This window comes from Temnothorax curvispinosus, unplaced genomic scaffold, assembly GCF_003070985.1.
Source record: "Temnothorax curvispinosus isolate PA1 unplaced genomic scaffold, ASM307098v1 QBEX01013620.1, whole genome shotgun sequence".
Taxonomy (NCBI): domain Eukaryota; kingdom Metazoa; phylum Arthropoda; class Insecta; order Hymenoptera; family Formicidae; genus Temnothorax; species Temnothorax curvispinosus.
Genome location: NW_020223400.1, coordinates 10,830 through 29,437, shown reverse-complemented (window position 1 = coordinate 29,437; position 18,608 = coordinate 10,830). Strand labels below are relative to the sequence as shown.

Here is an 18,608-nt window from a genome sequence, read left to right as displayed (position 1 = left end):
TCCGAGATATATTTACGGCTAATTATGCCATGGCAATTATGAATTTCTAGAATCGGGTGTCAGTAAAATACAAATGTAAGAAATAACATTATGTAAAATAAAACGAGAGATTAACGAATATAATAAATTAAATGAAAATTTACGACGCAACGACGATCTGTCGTTTTGATGAAATAACGTAATATTGAATTAATGATAAATCCTTTCTGAACTGAATAATCTCTAAATTAATTTAACCGAGTAGTAAACACAAATATGATTCATACATTTGACTAAGAATATAATCATCAAATATTGGATCGCCAATATAATCGTTAATAAAATAAACTTGCATAACTTTCTATCCCTGTTAATCTACTTGCATTATTCACAAATTTTCCGATTTGTAATTAATTTTTTTTTATGGATCTCAATCGACACTATATATATGCTATTTAAATGCATATATATATATATACTATTTAAATGCATATATATATATATATATATATATATATGCATTTAAATAGCTCTATAATAATACCAAAACAGAATTGTTAACGTCGAATTTATTAGATAGAACGACGCGGTCGATAATTACCATGCCCGATACGTTTCTATGTCTAAACAACAGAAGGCCGTATCCTTTGGAACATGCCGTTAATCATGCGATCCGCCCTGAAGTTTGCTTAGACTCTGGCTCCCGATTAAGTAAAGAGGTTACGAGAATATATAGGCGAATCCTGACACGTGATCGTTAAGGTTTCAAACGGCACGTAGAAGATGGTTTCGACGTTGAAACCACGGTAATTATCCAATCCCGTAGAACATACACGAGCTGATACAATCTCGCAAATCTTGCATATATGTAATATCTATTGTCGATATGAGAATAGCGCCCGCTCTTATAAATCACGTGACATACTCATCTCGTGCCATACACGGAATATAATGTTTTGTGCTTTATTTAAATATTTCTGGAGCGACATGTGTGACGCGGCTTTTAGCAGCTGTACTTAATGTTATTGATGAAAGAAATATCGGTGAAAAACAAGAACGAATCGATAAATGGAAACGACATGATTGGAAAATCCGCTGCTAAATATTTTGAAAATATGCGCACTCAATATAGCGACAAGATAAACATTTCGGAAACGTTTGGAAAATCGATGTACAGCACGGTCATGCGTATTTTTATACAATAAACGAGATGTCCAGATTGCTTAAAAAATATAACTAGTACCATACTTGACAGATACAATACAGATACAGAACAAAAGTTTATCCATGGATAAATTATTTCTATATTCGCTTCAGAGCCCCACATTCACTTACTTTATTGCTCTATTTATCGGTTTGAAAATAGATTGTAGTATTTAATCAATCGAAAATATAAATGTATAAATGCGCAGAGTGCAAGTGATATATACAAAATGAGTCATTAATGGATTATCAATCCAAATACGCTCTTTTGTAAATAAATATTAACGAAATCATAAATGAGATAAATCTCGAAATCAGTCTTGTCATATACAGCGCTATAGCAGTGATTAAAAACAATTTCAAAAATTACGCCTTTAGTGTAATATATGCTATTCTTTTAATGCTAATAAAATTTTTAATGCCAGCCGGGATATTTTTTCATGCATTATCCTACGTTTATTCCAAACGAGAGAGCACTTTTAATGATATCATTAATTGATGTAGTAATAAACGTTGTACTCTCCTGATAAAATCCGAAATAAATCATTCATTAATCGCGTTCGCTCGCTAGCCAGAAGCTGCCGCTTCGATATGGTAATTAAGAGTTGCCCCCAGGCGCGATTTAATTCGCCGAAACTCGGCTGATCGATTCGCATCAAGCGGAGACCGGAATTTACCGGCACTTAAACTACCTTTTTTTTTTAATTTTTGGCAGTTACGCGCGGTGCTCGTTAAAGTGTTGGAAATTCCCGATAATGGTACCGCGAACGATCGAGTCAACCGCCACGACCAGAGGCACGAACCGTGAAAAATTTTCAGCAGAAGGCCATTGGCGCTATTTGATCTTCTTTTTAAATAGTCCGAATAATTTAATCGGAAAATTAATAAATCGCTTGCGCGATGATATTACAAAACTTGTTTCATAAAGCCTTTCCCTGTGTGTTTTGCGTAAAGAGAGGTCTCGCGGAATAACATCTCCTTTCCCTGCGGCCGACGTGGCTTAACGCCGCGATAACACTCGTGATTTTATCACTTAATTTCCGCGCGGAAGAAATACCTCTATTCGCGCGCTCGCGGATCGACCGTAACGTGAAATCACGACCGTAATATGGCACAGCGCCGTCGCTGAAATTGCCGAGACATAAACACGCGGGGCGACACGTAAATCAATAAAGCGTAAACGTCTGCCAAAGAATCGTAAAAACGCTCCCCGCCGGTCCAGCATCCGTCGGCGACGGGATCTAGGATTCAATCTTACCGGATCGATAATCGGAGTACTCTCGAGAACGACGAGAGACCCGTCAAGGGATGTAGGAAACGCGCCCCGTCATTTTCGCGCATCATCCACTAAAAATACGGGGGATTCTTTCCCGTATCTGGAAAATGGAAATGGACTACCGATGTTGGATAACAGGCAGCGCGGCTGACTATCCCCGCGAAGTAAAACAAAGTTGTGCGAACGTTATTGAAATCTCCAGCGAACGAACAATTCAGCCCGAATGCACGCTAGCCTTCGACGTCCATTATCCGCCCGCCTTTTCGCTGCGAAGAGAAGTATTTTCTTCTAGATATAGGAGATCGCGTTATGAGAAAATACATATTTGCAATAGCTATATACCGCGATGGTCAAACTTCTTAAATTAACATTATTAAATTAAATTAAAATGCGTTAAATTGAGATAATAAAAAAATTTATTTTAAAACTAGATTTCGATGATATATTTTATAGGTCTTTTCTTTCAAATATCGCAAGTTTTCAAGTCATTAATTTAAAAAACTGTTCGTATAGCATTTCTTTTCTCTATGACATTATTTCACAATAAATTATTTAATTACTACGGTTCTTGTTTGACTTTAATCGTTTGTCTCGAATGATAAAGCCATTTGAAACGTAAGGATTACAAAAACACAGCAATGCAAGATATTAAATCCGCGGAGAAAAGGAATTGCTTGTCGATACGAAGACCAATTTCTCCGATGATAAGAGCGTTTATCTTGATCCTTAGTTCGGCGCGTCTTTTATCGCGACACAAATCTTGCGGTTAATATCGCTTCTCTCGACCCTCGCGAGTTATGAGTTTTCCTCACTCATCTCGCCAAACAACCTAAGAAAAGACGACGCTGGTACTTTTACCTAAGTATTAACCACGAAACGAAGGGGAAAAATGGTAACGCATAGCGAGATAAAATGGCAGTGTATTCCCGCAATCTCATTCAAGTTTCGGAGAATTTTTGGTGACATGAGACGAGTGAGAGTACAAATATACTCGCGACATACGCTCAACAGAAATTGCTCAGAGAGCGAAACAACAGCACCGATATAAATCAAATTTCTTCCAGAAATATTGCGACTTCTGAGCGATCTTCCTGCGCGCGGAATAAAATAAGTTGCTCCTAATTCGCTTGCATAGGAAAACAGTCAAAGAATCGTGAGATCTATATTCGAATACAGACTCTTTTTTACTTCTTATTTATAAAAAGAATCTCTTTAAAAACATTTTATTAGCTTGAGGCAGCTATTACAGGAATAGAAAGCCATATTTCAAATTATTGTCGATTACTTCTATTATAATTTGAAAAATTACGGACATAACTTATGATTATATCTCGTTCAATTTGATAAATTTGATGAAAATGAAATATCTCGAAATTTATCACAATTTATGGAATATGTTCATTAACTTTATTTCTTTTATGTAAAATCATAAAGCAAGCAAAATTTTAATTACATGATAAAAATATTTAAATACAACTGATAATTTGAAACAGATTAAAAATCACTACTAACGAAATATGATAGGGGAAAAGAAGTGAAGAAATCTCATATAATGGAAAGAAATGAAGAAATCACACAAGACTTCAACGTTGAGGATCGGATGGTCGTGTCAAATTGGCAACGCCCGGAGCGTTTAATGCGTCGATGAATTCACCAAAATCCATGCTAATAACGATAATCGAAATTTGGCTACGAAGCGCGGGCTCATCCGTGACGGCCAATTCGCACAAAGACGAAACGGGTGAAAAAAGGCCCAGCACGACATCAGCGGATCGTTACGACAGGGCCGATCGGTATCTCACGGTGAAGGCGTGAAGATTGGCTGATCTTGAGAGCGGCGAAACAAATGGGCGAGAAAAGCAAAGAGACGAAAGTGATGGCAGCGAAATCACGGCGTTACCACACCGAGAGAGGTGTGTCGGATCCTCGTGAATTCTAATCATCGAGGGTGGTATTTTCAGCACGATACGACGGTTTATTTACCCGACAAATTTACGGAACGAATTAAACACGAGGTACACGACTTCTAATTATAATCGGTTAACCCGCACTATAGTTTAATCGAATCTTTGAACAAGAAAATAGCGGGATTAGTTTTAAGCTGTGTAATTGGTTCGGTATTGTAAATTTGCTTAGACAGTAAATATAGAATAATAAATATAGAATAGTACATTTCTCTCGCTTATAAGTAAGGTATTGATTTTGCAACGATTATATAAAAATAACGATATTACGACAAAAACAGTATTTCCGAAATATTATTTTAATTTGATCAAATTTAATTTCTCAAAAGTTTAGCCGTTTAAATAATAATAAAGAGGAATTAAATCATGTAATAAGAGAAGAGCTAAATATGTATAATATAAAAATACTTGACAACTAATTTTCGAGAAAATAAACTTATTCTTATATAAGAATATTAAAGATATTTTTGTTCTGCAAAATATAAAAATTATCGTACTCCAAAATGTGACCAGTACAACGATTATAAAACACTTGCAGTGGAAAAAAATACATATTACAAATTAATAGATAATAATTATAAAAGAGCGAATAATGTAAATTTGTGATAGTAAATGTCACGTAAAAGAGTGAGGGCGTTTCTCATTCTTCTGACGATGGCGACGACATTTTAATTTCATGGGACGTTAAATACATTTTCGAAGACGAAAGATAGAGAAAGCAAAAATGAAGAAAGTCCACAATGAAGAGGAAGAAGAAAGAGAGGTAGAGCGAGAAGAGATAGAGTGACTGTTCTACGAGTCTCGAGAATACGTGTTCTCTGAGCTTAATATAAAGTCCATGGCTAATCCAAAAAATTCGCAGTTTAAATTTTACATAAAAGACTCAACCAGCTTTTCCAGCAAGAATTTTTCATTATCCACATTTTCGCGCGTAGACCGAATCTCGTTTTAACTTTGTTCGTCTAACTATTATGCATAAGGAATACGGCGAGTTAACGTTAATTCGCGATAATAATTATTGTTGATAAATGAATTTTACAAGAGTATATATATGATAAATCGAAGAAAGAAAGCATTGTTACGTCTTTTAGACTAAAATCAAGTGGGATCAAATATAAATCGAAGTACTCGACGTCATTTCGCGATATCCCAATCAAACTTGGAGCTTCTGTATGAATTATTCATACTACGATCTAACTGAAATATCGGAAATACGTCATTGTGAAATCCGCCTGACTGGACATTGCACGGAGTAAATCTTGAAAAGGTACTCCTACATTTCAAGCATTCCATATTCAGTTATTTATATTAAACGATTAAAAACGGTCTTTCTTTTATACTGAAAGTTTAACTGTGGAATTTCGCGTGTGTCGTTATAAGTCTTATATATGGGAAATCGATAATTCTAATGAAACAGACAATTTTTCCACTAAACTTTTAATAAAAGAAGTAAATTTTACAATTGTCTGGTTGTATAACAGAAAATAGATGTCAAATGTTTAATTAAGAGCCTCGTCTGAGAATCTCGAACAAGTATTATAAAACTTTTATACCGCATGTCGCGTAAAGTTTTACAAGCAATCTATATTAATCAAAAACCACGAATCAATAAAGAAGAGACGAGTTGCGTCTCTGCACTCGCATTCACGAAAATGTAAGTCGCTTTTGCACGTGCCATGTGTAAATTTGCTCAGACACGGTTAAACGCACGTAGACCGCGTGGGTGCCGATAATGCCCTTCTATAAAACACAAGCGTATCGAAAAAGGTATAAAATTCAGCGGCAGAAAGGAGGGGGAAAAAAAACCCCCCAAGAGCGCTCGCATAAATCGAGTTACCACGCGCTTTATTTCCTTTTGTGACTTGCGGCAAGTTGAAATTATCGTTATTTGCAGCTCGCGGCCATGAATTTAGAAGCAGCCTATATATGCCTGTACGTATGCGCGCGACGATAATTCGTCGTTATTCGCAATCGGGAATAACGTTGACCCCTGGATCTTACGGTACCGCAAGAGTTATAACAAGAATGGAGAATGCTAAAATAATCTATTTCTTTTTCATTAAAAAAAAAGAAATTAAATTCCGCTTAATGCTGTGCGTTATTTATATCATTAAGTCTATCTAAATATTTCACTAAAAAGAGGAATTTCTTGTACTTCTTTCTACGTCCAAACTATATTATTTTTTATCAAAAACTTCAAACACTTTTGCCCTCGTATATCTTTCTAGGTGTTTCTAGGTCAGTATTTTCTTTCCAAACGAAAAGTCTTATTTAAATACTTGATTTCTGGTATAAAAATTTAGAAATATAGAGTCAATATAGAATCCCTCGGGACCGATTTAATCAATACATCCAATCGCTTTATGCACGTGTACCAGTATACGAGGCGAAACAGGTGCGCCGATTTTTCAGTTTGCTTTACTATTTAAAATCGCGCAAGTGTAAGTTCCACGCTCGTATTATATACCGTGGAATTTATATTTCGTCAAGCCCAACTCTTTTACAGCCCCTTGTCATCTCATATAATACTCTCTTTCGGGAGATTTAACAGCTCTCTACTTCCCTACTGTTTTCTACGTGTACAATTTATCCTGCGCGTACATCCGTTCTCTGTACCTTGCACGTGAAATTAAAAGATTTTTACTGAGATCTCATGTCTCGTGTGAAATGCGTATTTAGGTGTGAAATTGAAAAATATTAATATGCATGATAAATGACTTTAATCTACGAATTATCTTTAATTCATATTTTATCCTGATGAGATAATATAATAATTCGCCCCTTGTTGGAGATATTAAGAATAAATCATACGTTCTGTCAGAATTAAGAGACACTGACATTCTTTGAAAATTAGAATAAACTTTTACTAATAAACTATGTATTAATAATTATAATAATCAAGTTGTAGACTGACACTTTTCATAAAAATTAAAGGTTGTCCTAGTAATTTTAGATTACTAACCTAGACAGAATGTCTAAAACATTCGTACTAACCTAGTACGAATGTTTAAAAGCTATCGTAAAGACGTCTTTAAAATATCTTTTAGACACGTACGTTTGGGAAGAATATTGGTTATTTAATTTAAAAATCATAAAAAGTAATAATCCGTCCAAATTTTCTTCATATACTTAAGATTAAAATTTATTTGAAATTAACTCCAAATTTCGCCATGAATAACATCATCTGTATTGTCTACCAATTCTGAAGCATCGTGTAAATAAAATATTTTGTCATAGATATAATACTACCTCCGAAGACAGATTAACATATTGTATACGACTAATACCCTTGTACTTGAGCCTTAACCTCTACTCGATGCAGTGAAATACTCGCAAATACAGCGATATTTTATCCCTCTATATCATCGAATATTTTGGGCTTGCCTGTGATCGAGGTCAAGTGCTCTTTCCTTCGAGTGCTCCGCTCTCGAAGATACGTTTATTCGATACCGATTCCGAGAAATTTCAGGAAAATGTCGATATTTAAGCGGAAATCAACGAGCTCTGACGAGGAAAGAGTATCAAACAAATCGAGAATTATGCATGATATCTATCATACATGCGGCAATCTTACAAAGCTCAATTTAAATAAGTTCTATCTCTTAAAGATGCCGACATTATCATAAAGCATCGATTAATATGTGTAATATTTCGTGGAAACAAATTAATCACCCTACAATGACATGATAAGTCAATCGACTCGATGCATAGCTTTCGATACTATTACAGGTTTTGATACAAATACCATGTTCAATAGATGCGTTTATTTACGTATTTGCTCATCTGTGGTGTGATATGTACTGCATCTGATGTATATGAAATTATCCCGGAAATTGTAGTATGAACTGATACCAAACGTATGAAATACAGAGTTACTATGTAGAAGATCAGATAAATCTAATTTGATCAAAATCGAGATATATACGTTTTCAATTACATATTGTGCTGTGTGTGGCATCGTATTTCCTCTATCATTGTAAGGTGCTTATTCATGTTTGCATACTATTCAAAGAAATTGCAAATTTCCGAATCAACACGAAGCGCAAAATATAGGATAATTCATGCAAGATATTTATTAATATATGCGATATTTCATTGTGAACGATCATCGATCCATCATTCCTTATTATATGTATGTAGAAAATTTGTCTACATTACAATGAAATTGATTGAATTACCAATAAATATAATATAAATATAATAATGGATAAGCTATGAAAGATGAAAATAATGTTGGCACAATATAAGTACAATTAATAATAAATAAAAATAGAAATTAACACATTTTTCGTTACATAAGTTAGTAGATAATTAGAAAAATATGTAATCATGAAATATTTTTTACACTTTTTCTGCATATGATTATAACATATGCATATTGCATATTACTTTTCTCTTGTATCAATTTTTATATTTAACTCTGGATATACATAGGCCGGACGCAGACCATAAATTTTATTTGAAAAATATTTTTTAAGAAAAAAAAGGAAATAATAAAAGAACATCTTTATTAAATTTCAGAACTATTTCTCTTTTGCCAAAATTATTCTATCATTTTTCTATAATTTTTTATCGAGCATACTCTATAAGCTGTAAAATATTTTCTATCATTTTTTCATTTCTGTATATATACGAGAATTTATACTTAAATATAAATTCCAAACAATTTGTGATCTCATAATTGCTATTCTTTTCATAATAAAATACGAAAACGTATCAATAAATAATCAAATGTGCCAAACCAGTTAATGATAGATACGTCGATGGCGATAAACCCATTCTATGTATGAGCTTTGTGCATGTGCATTCTTGTATGCACAATGGATCGATGAACATTATACATAGTCCAGAGTTAAACATTGCGCTAATCTGTCCTATTCCATCCATTTCAAGGCAATGGATCTGCGAAATGTGATATCTATCTGCGGTAGATATTCACGAACCCAATACCTCGGATTAAAATAAAAGATTTAACGTTTCTCATTGATACGATGCAAATGATGAGTGCAGCTATTATATAATTACGTTGATTTGTAAAATACAAATATAAAACTTAAATTATTCTAGCGTTCAGAATTATTAATATTCGACAAGATAATTATATCTATACATCAATTTCTTTGTCCGTCTTTTAAATAAATTTTTTAGGTGCAAGTTTTTATAAGAGTCTAAATAAAAGTCTTTTTTTCTAATTCTTATCTATGACTCGCCAAATAAACAGAAATGGACGATTATTTTAGTAAGTAATAAATAATATATAAGTAATAAATTACTCTTACTCGGTTGCTTTGCCGTCGCCCGATGCTTCCCAAGCCTGCTCTTTCTCACAGATTTCTCCGTTGCGCTCACACGTCACTCGCGAAAACACGACATTAATTACGATCGCGCGCACACTAATCACCAAAATGTGACGATCTCGCGGCACTTTGCGCGGCACTTCCGACGTTAACCACGATGCGGAATCCCGCGAAATACATGAAATATTATTAATGAACATATAACACGTTGTTACTTGAATTATTCGATTTAGCGCAATTCGCATATTGCTACCCGTTCTCAGTAAATGGTATATAATAATATTCAAAATAATAACGGACGAAAATTACATTTAAATCGAACAATAGGTACCAAGTGCGACGCGAAATTCACCAGCATCGTATGTCAGTTAAAGAAGTTACTATTTTTTGTTAAATGTGTCGCAGAAAAAGAATTTGCAATTCCCATCTTCTATCGTATTTAATCGCTACATTTCAATTTTAAATACTTGTCGCCTCGATACATTTACGATAGAAGTTCGAGAAGTTTATTAATCTCGCGGGTTGATATAAACGTTAATTGTTCACAAATATGAACCGCGTTTTCTACTAGTTGTCACGATCGCGTTCGCGGAGCGATGATAATGCGACGGTATACAGCGCGCGCCCGGTCCTACGCACACAAGACTCACCGCGCGAACGATAACAAAGCGACTTTATGTAAACAACAGCGCGCTGTATGCCGCTAAAAACAAGCGCCGAAACTGCGGTTACCAATTTGTCACCGTTACGAAATATTTAACACGTTGTACGATACAAACGTATAACGAATACTTACTCTATTCTTGTATCTGAAACTAATTAAACGATGGATATCGCGATTTTCTGTTGAATCGTATTACGCTAATCGTCAAATCACACTCTCAATACGAAAACGATAGAATAAATTATATTTAAACTCGGCGAATATTTCGATGCGCGATATGGGATACAGGTGAATCCACAAAATTACGCAGAATAACCCGCTCTAATAATTGAAACACAATTTCAATATGATTCGCTAGTTTGATATTTAATTTTTTCAACGATACTTTAGAATAGATCACGCGTCGAACTTTTCGCCAATTTAAATGTAGCTTGTCCATTACCATGTTCGGATCGAAAGTGCGTAACGAATCGCCGACTCGAAGGATTCAAGTAACAGAATCATCGGATTCTTCTTTACGTTTATTAATAAGATTTCATGTATTTCACGTAAAGGTGCCTTTTCACGTTGACGCTCGACGCTCAGCAAGCAAAAATCTTCAGAAATAATATCTTTTATTTATATATATGTATCCATAAAATATTATTACTTGAAGATAATACTTGAAAATAATTTATTTTACGTATTTCGAAGTCTATGTTTGATTGTACTGAAATGATTAACGACGATTCAGCGACGACGCTGAACATTAAACGAATTCAACTTCATTTCTTTGACGCTAGCGTCAAAGCGAAACCATTTCACGTTCACCTTGTTGACGCTCATTTTCAGCGTCTCGTGAATTGGCACCTTATAATAGAGAACGATTCTTCGCCGCTAGCACTTACAGCGATCGTGTTTTGAAAAGTAATGCGACGGCACACGGAGCGGGTCGTAGCGCTACGTGCTACCTGCTCGAGTCTCGCCGCGCAAATGATAACACGGCGATAGCGCGGCGACATTGAATACACACAAATAATGACGCGCGTCGCATGCGCGTCAAACAAACCCCAAGACCGTTGCCGTCTAAGGATAATTAAACGGAAGACAATTAAACGCGCTGCCGCCGCAAGCTCGCTGTGTTACCGTTCACGTGCCGACACTTGAGAGAACAGATATAACACGAGACGTTGTAACGTCGCAATACTTCTCGAAATATGATTGCAACAAATATCAACAGTATATATATATATATATATATATATATATATATATATATATATTATTAATAGAAAACTTGAATTACTTAATTCTTTTTTAATATGATGGTTAATATGAATGGTTAATTTACTTCGCTTAAATAGTTTATATACTTAAACAAAAATGTTAAAATATCTATTTTTTAAGAATAAAATTCACCTTTGAAAAAGTACGTAAATTAATATAATATTATATATCACTTTTTCTTACTCAAATTTTTACATTAGGAGGATGAAATAATACAATTTTAATTTTGAGACTTCGTTATTATAATAAATCTATAAAATAAGATTAAATCGTCGCAAAAGAGTGTAATGTCTTAATCTCACATTTTCCATTGTGATTTATTTAAACTTAAATTCTAAATGGATTTCGGCATTATTTTGCATTTTTAGCAAGCGCTTGTCACATCGGAGAATATCGTTCAAATCAATAATTTGCTGGTATTTATTTATTAATGCCACGTGTTTTCATAGTTTTCAGCAGATGAAGAGCTCGCTTCTGGTGATTATTATGATGTCAATTCATTCGACGGTTCCGGCGACGCTGAATTCAATAAGGTAGACGTCTACCGCAAATTGGGCTCGGGCTTCGCTAAATTAATACTATATTGACAATACACGCACTACCTAACTAATTGTCCGTTGTATTTATCGTCCAAGCACTAACTTATAAGAGTTAATATGAAGCTTGAGTAATTTACTAACGGGTTTGAAAATTCGCATGCATGGGGTATCGCTGTTTAACAAAGAAATTTTTTTAAATGAGATAGCGTTAATATAATTTAATTGTAATAATTTATAAATATGCCTAAATTTTCTCGCAAGTATATTTAAACTAAAAAAATTTATAATATATTTCAACTTTATTCCTTCTTTATTCTCTATACTTTTCTTTTTACAGTTTAAGAAAATTAACAAAGATATTGTGATTCTATTATAATTTAACAGAGATTAATTTTACTTTTTAAAAGTTGAAAAAGCTATTCTCTAAACGAAAGTAGGAAAAAGATGATGCTCGTGATTGTAATTATTTCTTACAGACATCATCAGTTACAGAAATCAATTACAGACCATACTAATGTGTACAACATTATTCATATTGAATTATTTATACAGAATGATTTATGATCTCGTTTTATCTCGTCATAATCATAAATTATGATCTTATTTTAGAACTTGAAATATAATTTGGTTTCCGTTCTATTATAGATTAATACGATTATAACATATTACATTATTCCTTAGGCGCTTACCACCAAATTCAATTAGGAGATAATTAATAAAATAATTATCTTAAACGACCCATATATAAAATAATTTCTACTAACAATCCCTTATAATTCCAATTATTGAATTATACAGATTATAGATTAATGATTTTATTCACCGATAACATTTTGGTTTATATATCTTTCAAATTAACTAACTCTTATAATGGAATGAAGTTTTAATGAGAACTTTCTTAAAAGTTGTCGGCCATTAGGAGAAAGCCGGGTAAGAGGGAGAAAGAAGAAACGAGAAATTAGGTTACGCGAATAATCTCGTAAATACCGGCAGGATAATCGCGAAAATTCTATTAGGATTTCGCATTGACAACTTTGCTTACCCGAAATGTCCTGCCACCACTCCATCTTTGCCATCCACTCACAGTCATTACGAAGTTGGACGTGATCCGAATGAAATTTGGGCATACTTCCGAAACAATGTGCGTATAAATTATATCGCAAGCCAAGTTTACCTTCAAAAGAAACATACAACAACCGCGATTCCCGCGAGTTTCGCAGTAATATCCGGAGCATTATATATAATAAGTAAATTGGATTCGGTTATTCGGTTCATATTTAAAGTCACCGATTCACGTGCATCAATTCGTGATGTAATCTATTACAAACAGACGATTAATTTGAAGAAAATTGGTTCTCGAGAAGCTGGTTTTCAATAAGAGCGACTTGTAACTAATCAATTTTGAAATCGATTTCTGAAAACCGATTCTCTCAGCTTTTCGACAGTCCATTAGCGTCAGTCCTATAAACTCTGCAAAACTCGTGTACGAGGGAAATGTAAATTGCACGCGCGAATCATGCGGGCAAGAAGAAGAACTATCTCTGATACACTCCTGGGAACGAATCAGATGCGCGGGTCAGCAAGCTAACTTCCAGCAAGCTGCAGCGATGCGTCTAATGTGTCGTATAGAGAAAGTGTGGAAAAGAGAAAGAGAGAGACGAGAGATTCGCTTTTCCCCACTAAATTCGGTAATGAATCGACTACGATCCGCTATGTATGCCGAGTGTACCGCCTTTCCAGAAGTTGAGGCAGTAGTTTGTGTCACAGTGACTGGTGATCCGTATCAGACCAATAGCATTTTGATGAACTCGTCTTCGACCTAGTTTCCGGTGCTTTTACCGTTTGCTAAATTCATTAGATCAATACGATCCGCATTACATATACCACGATATCATTTCGTCCATCGGAAATGATTATCAATTATGTCGACTTTGCTAAAAAATATCACGAAATTTTGACATATGTTTTTACCAATCTCTCTCTTTCCCTCCCAATACATGTAATAGTAAATCTTTGATATGACGAGTAGTTAAATATCGGTAGTTAAACGAGCAATTAAATCGTATTTGAGTGCAATATGACTTACTTGAATATCTCATGTATTTTTTTTAGCTTGCTAACTTAAATATGATTTCCGTTCTGATTTTACTTTATAGAACATCAATTTTATTTCCAAAATTTTCTCCATATCTAAAGATTGAAAGCTATTAAAAAAAATTCTATTAAAATATTATTTAAGAATATTAAATGCTATCTATTACAAGCATTATGCTGATCTTTCCAATGGATATCTTTACGTTAGGCATAGTGAATGTTATGTATACCTATATGAATCTTATTGCTATTTCAATTTGTAATTTTTATACAACAATTGCATGCAGAGTGATATTTCGAGCTAAAAGAAGCTAGAACTGCATTTAATGTTAGTTCAAAAAAATATCACTTGTTTTTCACTGCTCAGTAGTCAGTAATCGAGCAGAAAGCCATGTTCGATATGTAGGTAACATCTAACGATCAACTCCGTGAGTCGATCCGACGTTTATCCGGTCCAACTGCAGAGTTCACGAGATACATCGAACAAATAACGGTAAATGCGTATTCTTATGATAGCAATCCCGCATCATCCCGAATCCTTCGCGGGATCTTCCCGCTTGCGCTCGCCCGGAAATTCAGTCGAAGTTCAGTCGCGGCGGGCTCGCGCACGGGGGAGCTTTTCTTCGCGCGCGGAGAAGAGCGGAATTTATTTCACCCGTAAAATCCCACTCTCGCGGAAAGCCCCGGGAATGTACGATGGCGGGATGCAAAGACGCGGTCGTGCATGGGAGAGCTGATCAGGGTATGTACCGGGTGAACGATTTCGATGGTAACGCCTGGAGCGTTCGCGCGGGAGCGACGTGTCGTCGTGACATTACGTGTTACTGCGATCGTGCGGCAGGTGTTACGGTGCCGGCCGTTTCCTTGGTTCTGTACGCGCGTGTACGTGCAGATGCGTGCACGCCCGCGTAATTCCACCATCGTGAGCGGTATATAGGAAGGAAAAAAGGCACGGGGGAATTAAACATGACGAGTTCCGCGTAGCGGCTGGCTGAAACTTCTTTCTCTCTCTCTCGTTCTCTCTCGCCGAAACTGAAACCCCGCCCGTATTCCCAGCGCACACGTTTTCGGTTCGCGATGTAACCCCGTGTACGTCGAAATACATATAATTATTCAAACTACGCCGACCGTGCGCCGTAAATCTCGCGTAGTCGAGCGAATATCGAAATAGCGCATAAGAATCGCGGATTACTATTATTATTATTATTATTAAATACGCTGTAAATTCTGAGAGTCAGACGAATATATAAAAGTGAGATAACACTCGATTATAAACAGCCTCGAGGTATCTTTTGTGCAAATGTTACAATATATATAATAACAAAATTCGCTCTGTAGCTCTTCATTATAACGTATTATAACGTTTATTTACGCGTTATTGTTGTTTTATTTTCTAAATTCTCATTATATGAATGCATTGTACTCGTAAATAACTGTTATGCCCCTAATAACAAATGATGCTAATTTAAATGCAAAATTATAAATCCACCGTAGCGTAAAATAAGCAAAACGTGTGCAATAAATGTAAGTTACATATACGAACAGAATGCTGAGGATACTCCTTTTGTTTTATTCGATACTACACGTTATTGCAGTAGCGCGACAGATGCGACAAATGTATTTTTTGTTCGCGCGTGCACGTGTTTGTAGTGTTCGAATATGCAACGTAACTAAAAACGTACGTTAAAAAAATGTTACAAAATCCTCAATCAAAAAAATCAGAATCTTTATTGTAACGAGAAATGCGACCCGCTATATGAAGTTTTCTTTCATTAAATTGTTTAAAAAAATATTGGACTGTCAAAAACAATATTAGTTTATAATAAATAATAGTTTGGAAAGATTGAACTGTTTAAGTTCATACAACACTACACGAGTGGCCATGAATAACTCCATTTAAAATGACTAAAAACCGAACCGAATCAAAAACCGAATTATATTGCGAGCTGTCATCTAGTTATTAGAAATAAAGTATAACGTATGCTTTTTTTACGCAAGCAGAAAGAGATAAATATCATGTTTTTCTGCTTTAGTGATATATGCATATAGGTTCGGTGCGTTTGTAAATTTATATATCTATATAATAAATAATAATAATAAATATGAATAAAATCGGAAATGATATCTTTGGCATATTTGAACGAATTTAACAGATTTCTGATAACGGAAATAAGAAGTAATTTTTGTAATAACGCAAGAACGCGTTCGATCTCCGAAAAATCCTAACCGGACGTCGACTCAGCCCGATAAAGCGCCGTCGTTACCGATAATTATCGGAAAACACTTAGGGCTGGTGTCATGTGTGCTAACCATACTGCCTGATTGGCTTGGAACTTCATTAATCACCGTCACTGCTTGATGTATTATTCGCTTTTAACGTACAAGACAGGTCCGGTATCACGTCTGAGGAACTTTACTTGGACATTGCATTGTTCACACAACTGGCGCATGCGATCATTTATACTACTGACTAACAATTTGCGATGGCAGTCGTGACAGTTGGGATATGATGAAACGTAAGAATAATATCGCACATTACCTAAGATTATCTCATTGCGTATATATTAGTAACATTAAATTTTATTACTTACATTACGCTCTGCTCTTCACGTCTCAGCTTTTACATTCCATCTTGTAGATAGTAAACTTCAGATCGATCTTAATTCTCACCCTTCGTCATAGCATCTGACACCATCTGCAAAAATAAATCCGATTATTGCAATATCCTGAATTTCAATGACATTTAAATGAGCAATTCGCAAATATTTATCGCCTCTTTGCGAAACTAATCGAGAACAGTCGATACATTTCAGCGTACTGCTTTAATAACATTGTGATTTAATATATATCTGCAATTTGCATTTAAAATAACTAATCGGTAAATCGATCACTGCTTCGCTATCCTCATCGCAACTAAACGCTATAAATAAAAAAGTATACGCTATTTACTCGTTCGCCTGCACGGAATTCTGAATTAGCAATCAACAACGACGACAACGATGTCAATAATCGTTCTATTATGTATCGCTAACGAGATAGCGTAATCCGATCTCATCGGCACTGCTTGTGATACATTTTCAGATCAGTCGAGATGCGGACGAAGACAAAAGTGAAGAGAGTAACCCACCGCCATTCATCACGCCTCCGCCTCCGAATCCAGATTGTAAGTAAGGTCATCAAATAGCCGCACTAACGATTTTTCAACCGCTCATAAAATATAACGCTTTATTGAATTATGTTCTAACAATTTAGATTATTTAGAAGATGTATCCAATGTATACGATGTCACATGTGTAACTAGAGACATGAAAGAAATCAATTTATGAAATTATCCGTGCCTCTTGTCTTTTAGATTCCAAATTAATTAAAATCATTTTGCCTCGATATTTTTTAATCAAACGATTGATACTGCTAATTTGGTATTTCTATTTTTTTTTATCTCTTATCACACCTAATATGTGTATTTATTTGTAGTTACAAGATTTTCATTTTTTTATATTGAGAAATGTAAATCAATTTTTTTCTTTCGTAATCGGATATATTTTTTATTATCTTTTGTCAAGCTCGTGATATTTTTCTAATTTATTGCGAGGATATTCGAACTATCTCAAAATATCAATATATCGTATCAGTATTTTGGGATAGTTTTAGTCTGACAGTTTTCCAATTAATCAATGCACTGACACATCGCAATATCTTCTTTTTTTTTTATCCTACATCCGTAGCTTAGTAAAGATAGGGCGGCATGTTAAAAATCGTTTATTAATTTCGCTATAGCCGACGTCGATGCGCGACGTCGCGCGTCGACTTCGGAGGTATCGCGTCGAAGAAACGATGATAAAATATGAAGCAAACTTTTTTAATCTACTTTTCGCGCGCATAAATCACCCTGGCGTGTCAAAACAGAGAGCGACGAAGTTGCGTGGACTTATGGCGGCGCATTTGTTCTTTTTCAGATAAAGGTCCGAAAGGCGAGAAGGGTGACAAAGGGGAAAAGGGCGAGAGCGTCAGGGGTCCCCCGGGGCCTCCTGGCCCGCCTGGTCGCGACGAGGTGAGTGCATTATTCAATCAACAAACTTTTTTTCATAGTCTAATCTCAAGATAAACAATCACAAAAAGATGTTATTTCTTGTGCTTTCTTCTATAATAACTAAATCGATACAGTTGAATACTTAATAACGATTTAATTGAATTATTGGTTAAAATTATTCTCATAATTGGAATAACTTTATCCAAATTAATAAGAATTATGTGATTACTTTTATTTTATCATAGTTACTATTGTCGCCATCTATTTTGTAATTATTATCCATAAGTGTGTATTTA

The 18,608-nt window shown here is 34.9% G+C and overlaps 1 protein-coding gene and 1 long non-coding RNA gene across 6 annotated transcripts in view; one reads left to right on the top strand and one right to left on the bottom strand.

Moving 5' to 3' along the window:
* LOC112463748 overlaps nt 1-17,045 on the bottom strand; it is a 256,241-nt gene extending 239,196 nt beyond the window's left edge. The window contains exon 1 of the long non-coding RNA XR_003041840.1: nt 16,874-17,045. This is a non-coding gene — a long non-coding RNA (uncharacterized LOC112463748). The remainder of the gene's footprint in view (nt 1-16,873) is intronic.
* LOC112463747 (collagen alpha-1(XVIII) chain-like) overlaps nt 1-18,608 on the top strand; it is a 208,973-nt gene that overhangs the window by 179,804 nt on the left and 10,561 nt on the right. For 4 of the 5 annotated variants that reach the window (XM_025030286.1, XM_025030285.1, XM_025030284.1 and 1 more), the window contains exons 6-8: nt 12,099-12,182; nt 17,364-17,445; nt 18,239-18,333. In XM_025030286.1, the coding sequence (XP_024886054.1) occupies nt 12,099-12,182; nt 17,364-17,445; nt 18,239-18,333 (261 nt within the window). The remainder of the gene's footprint in view (nt 1-12,098; nt 12,183-17,363; nt 17,446-18,238; nt 18,334-18,608) is intronic. The other variant, XM_025030287.1, reaches the window with a different exon arrangement.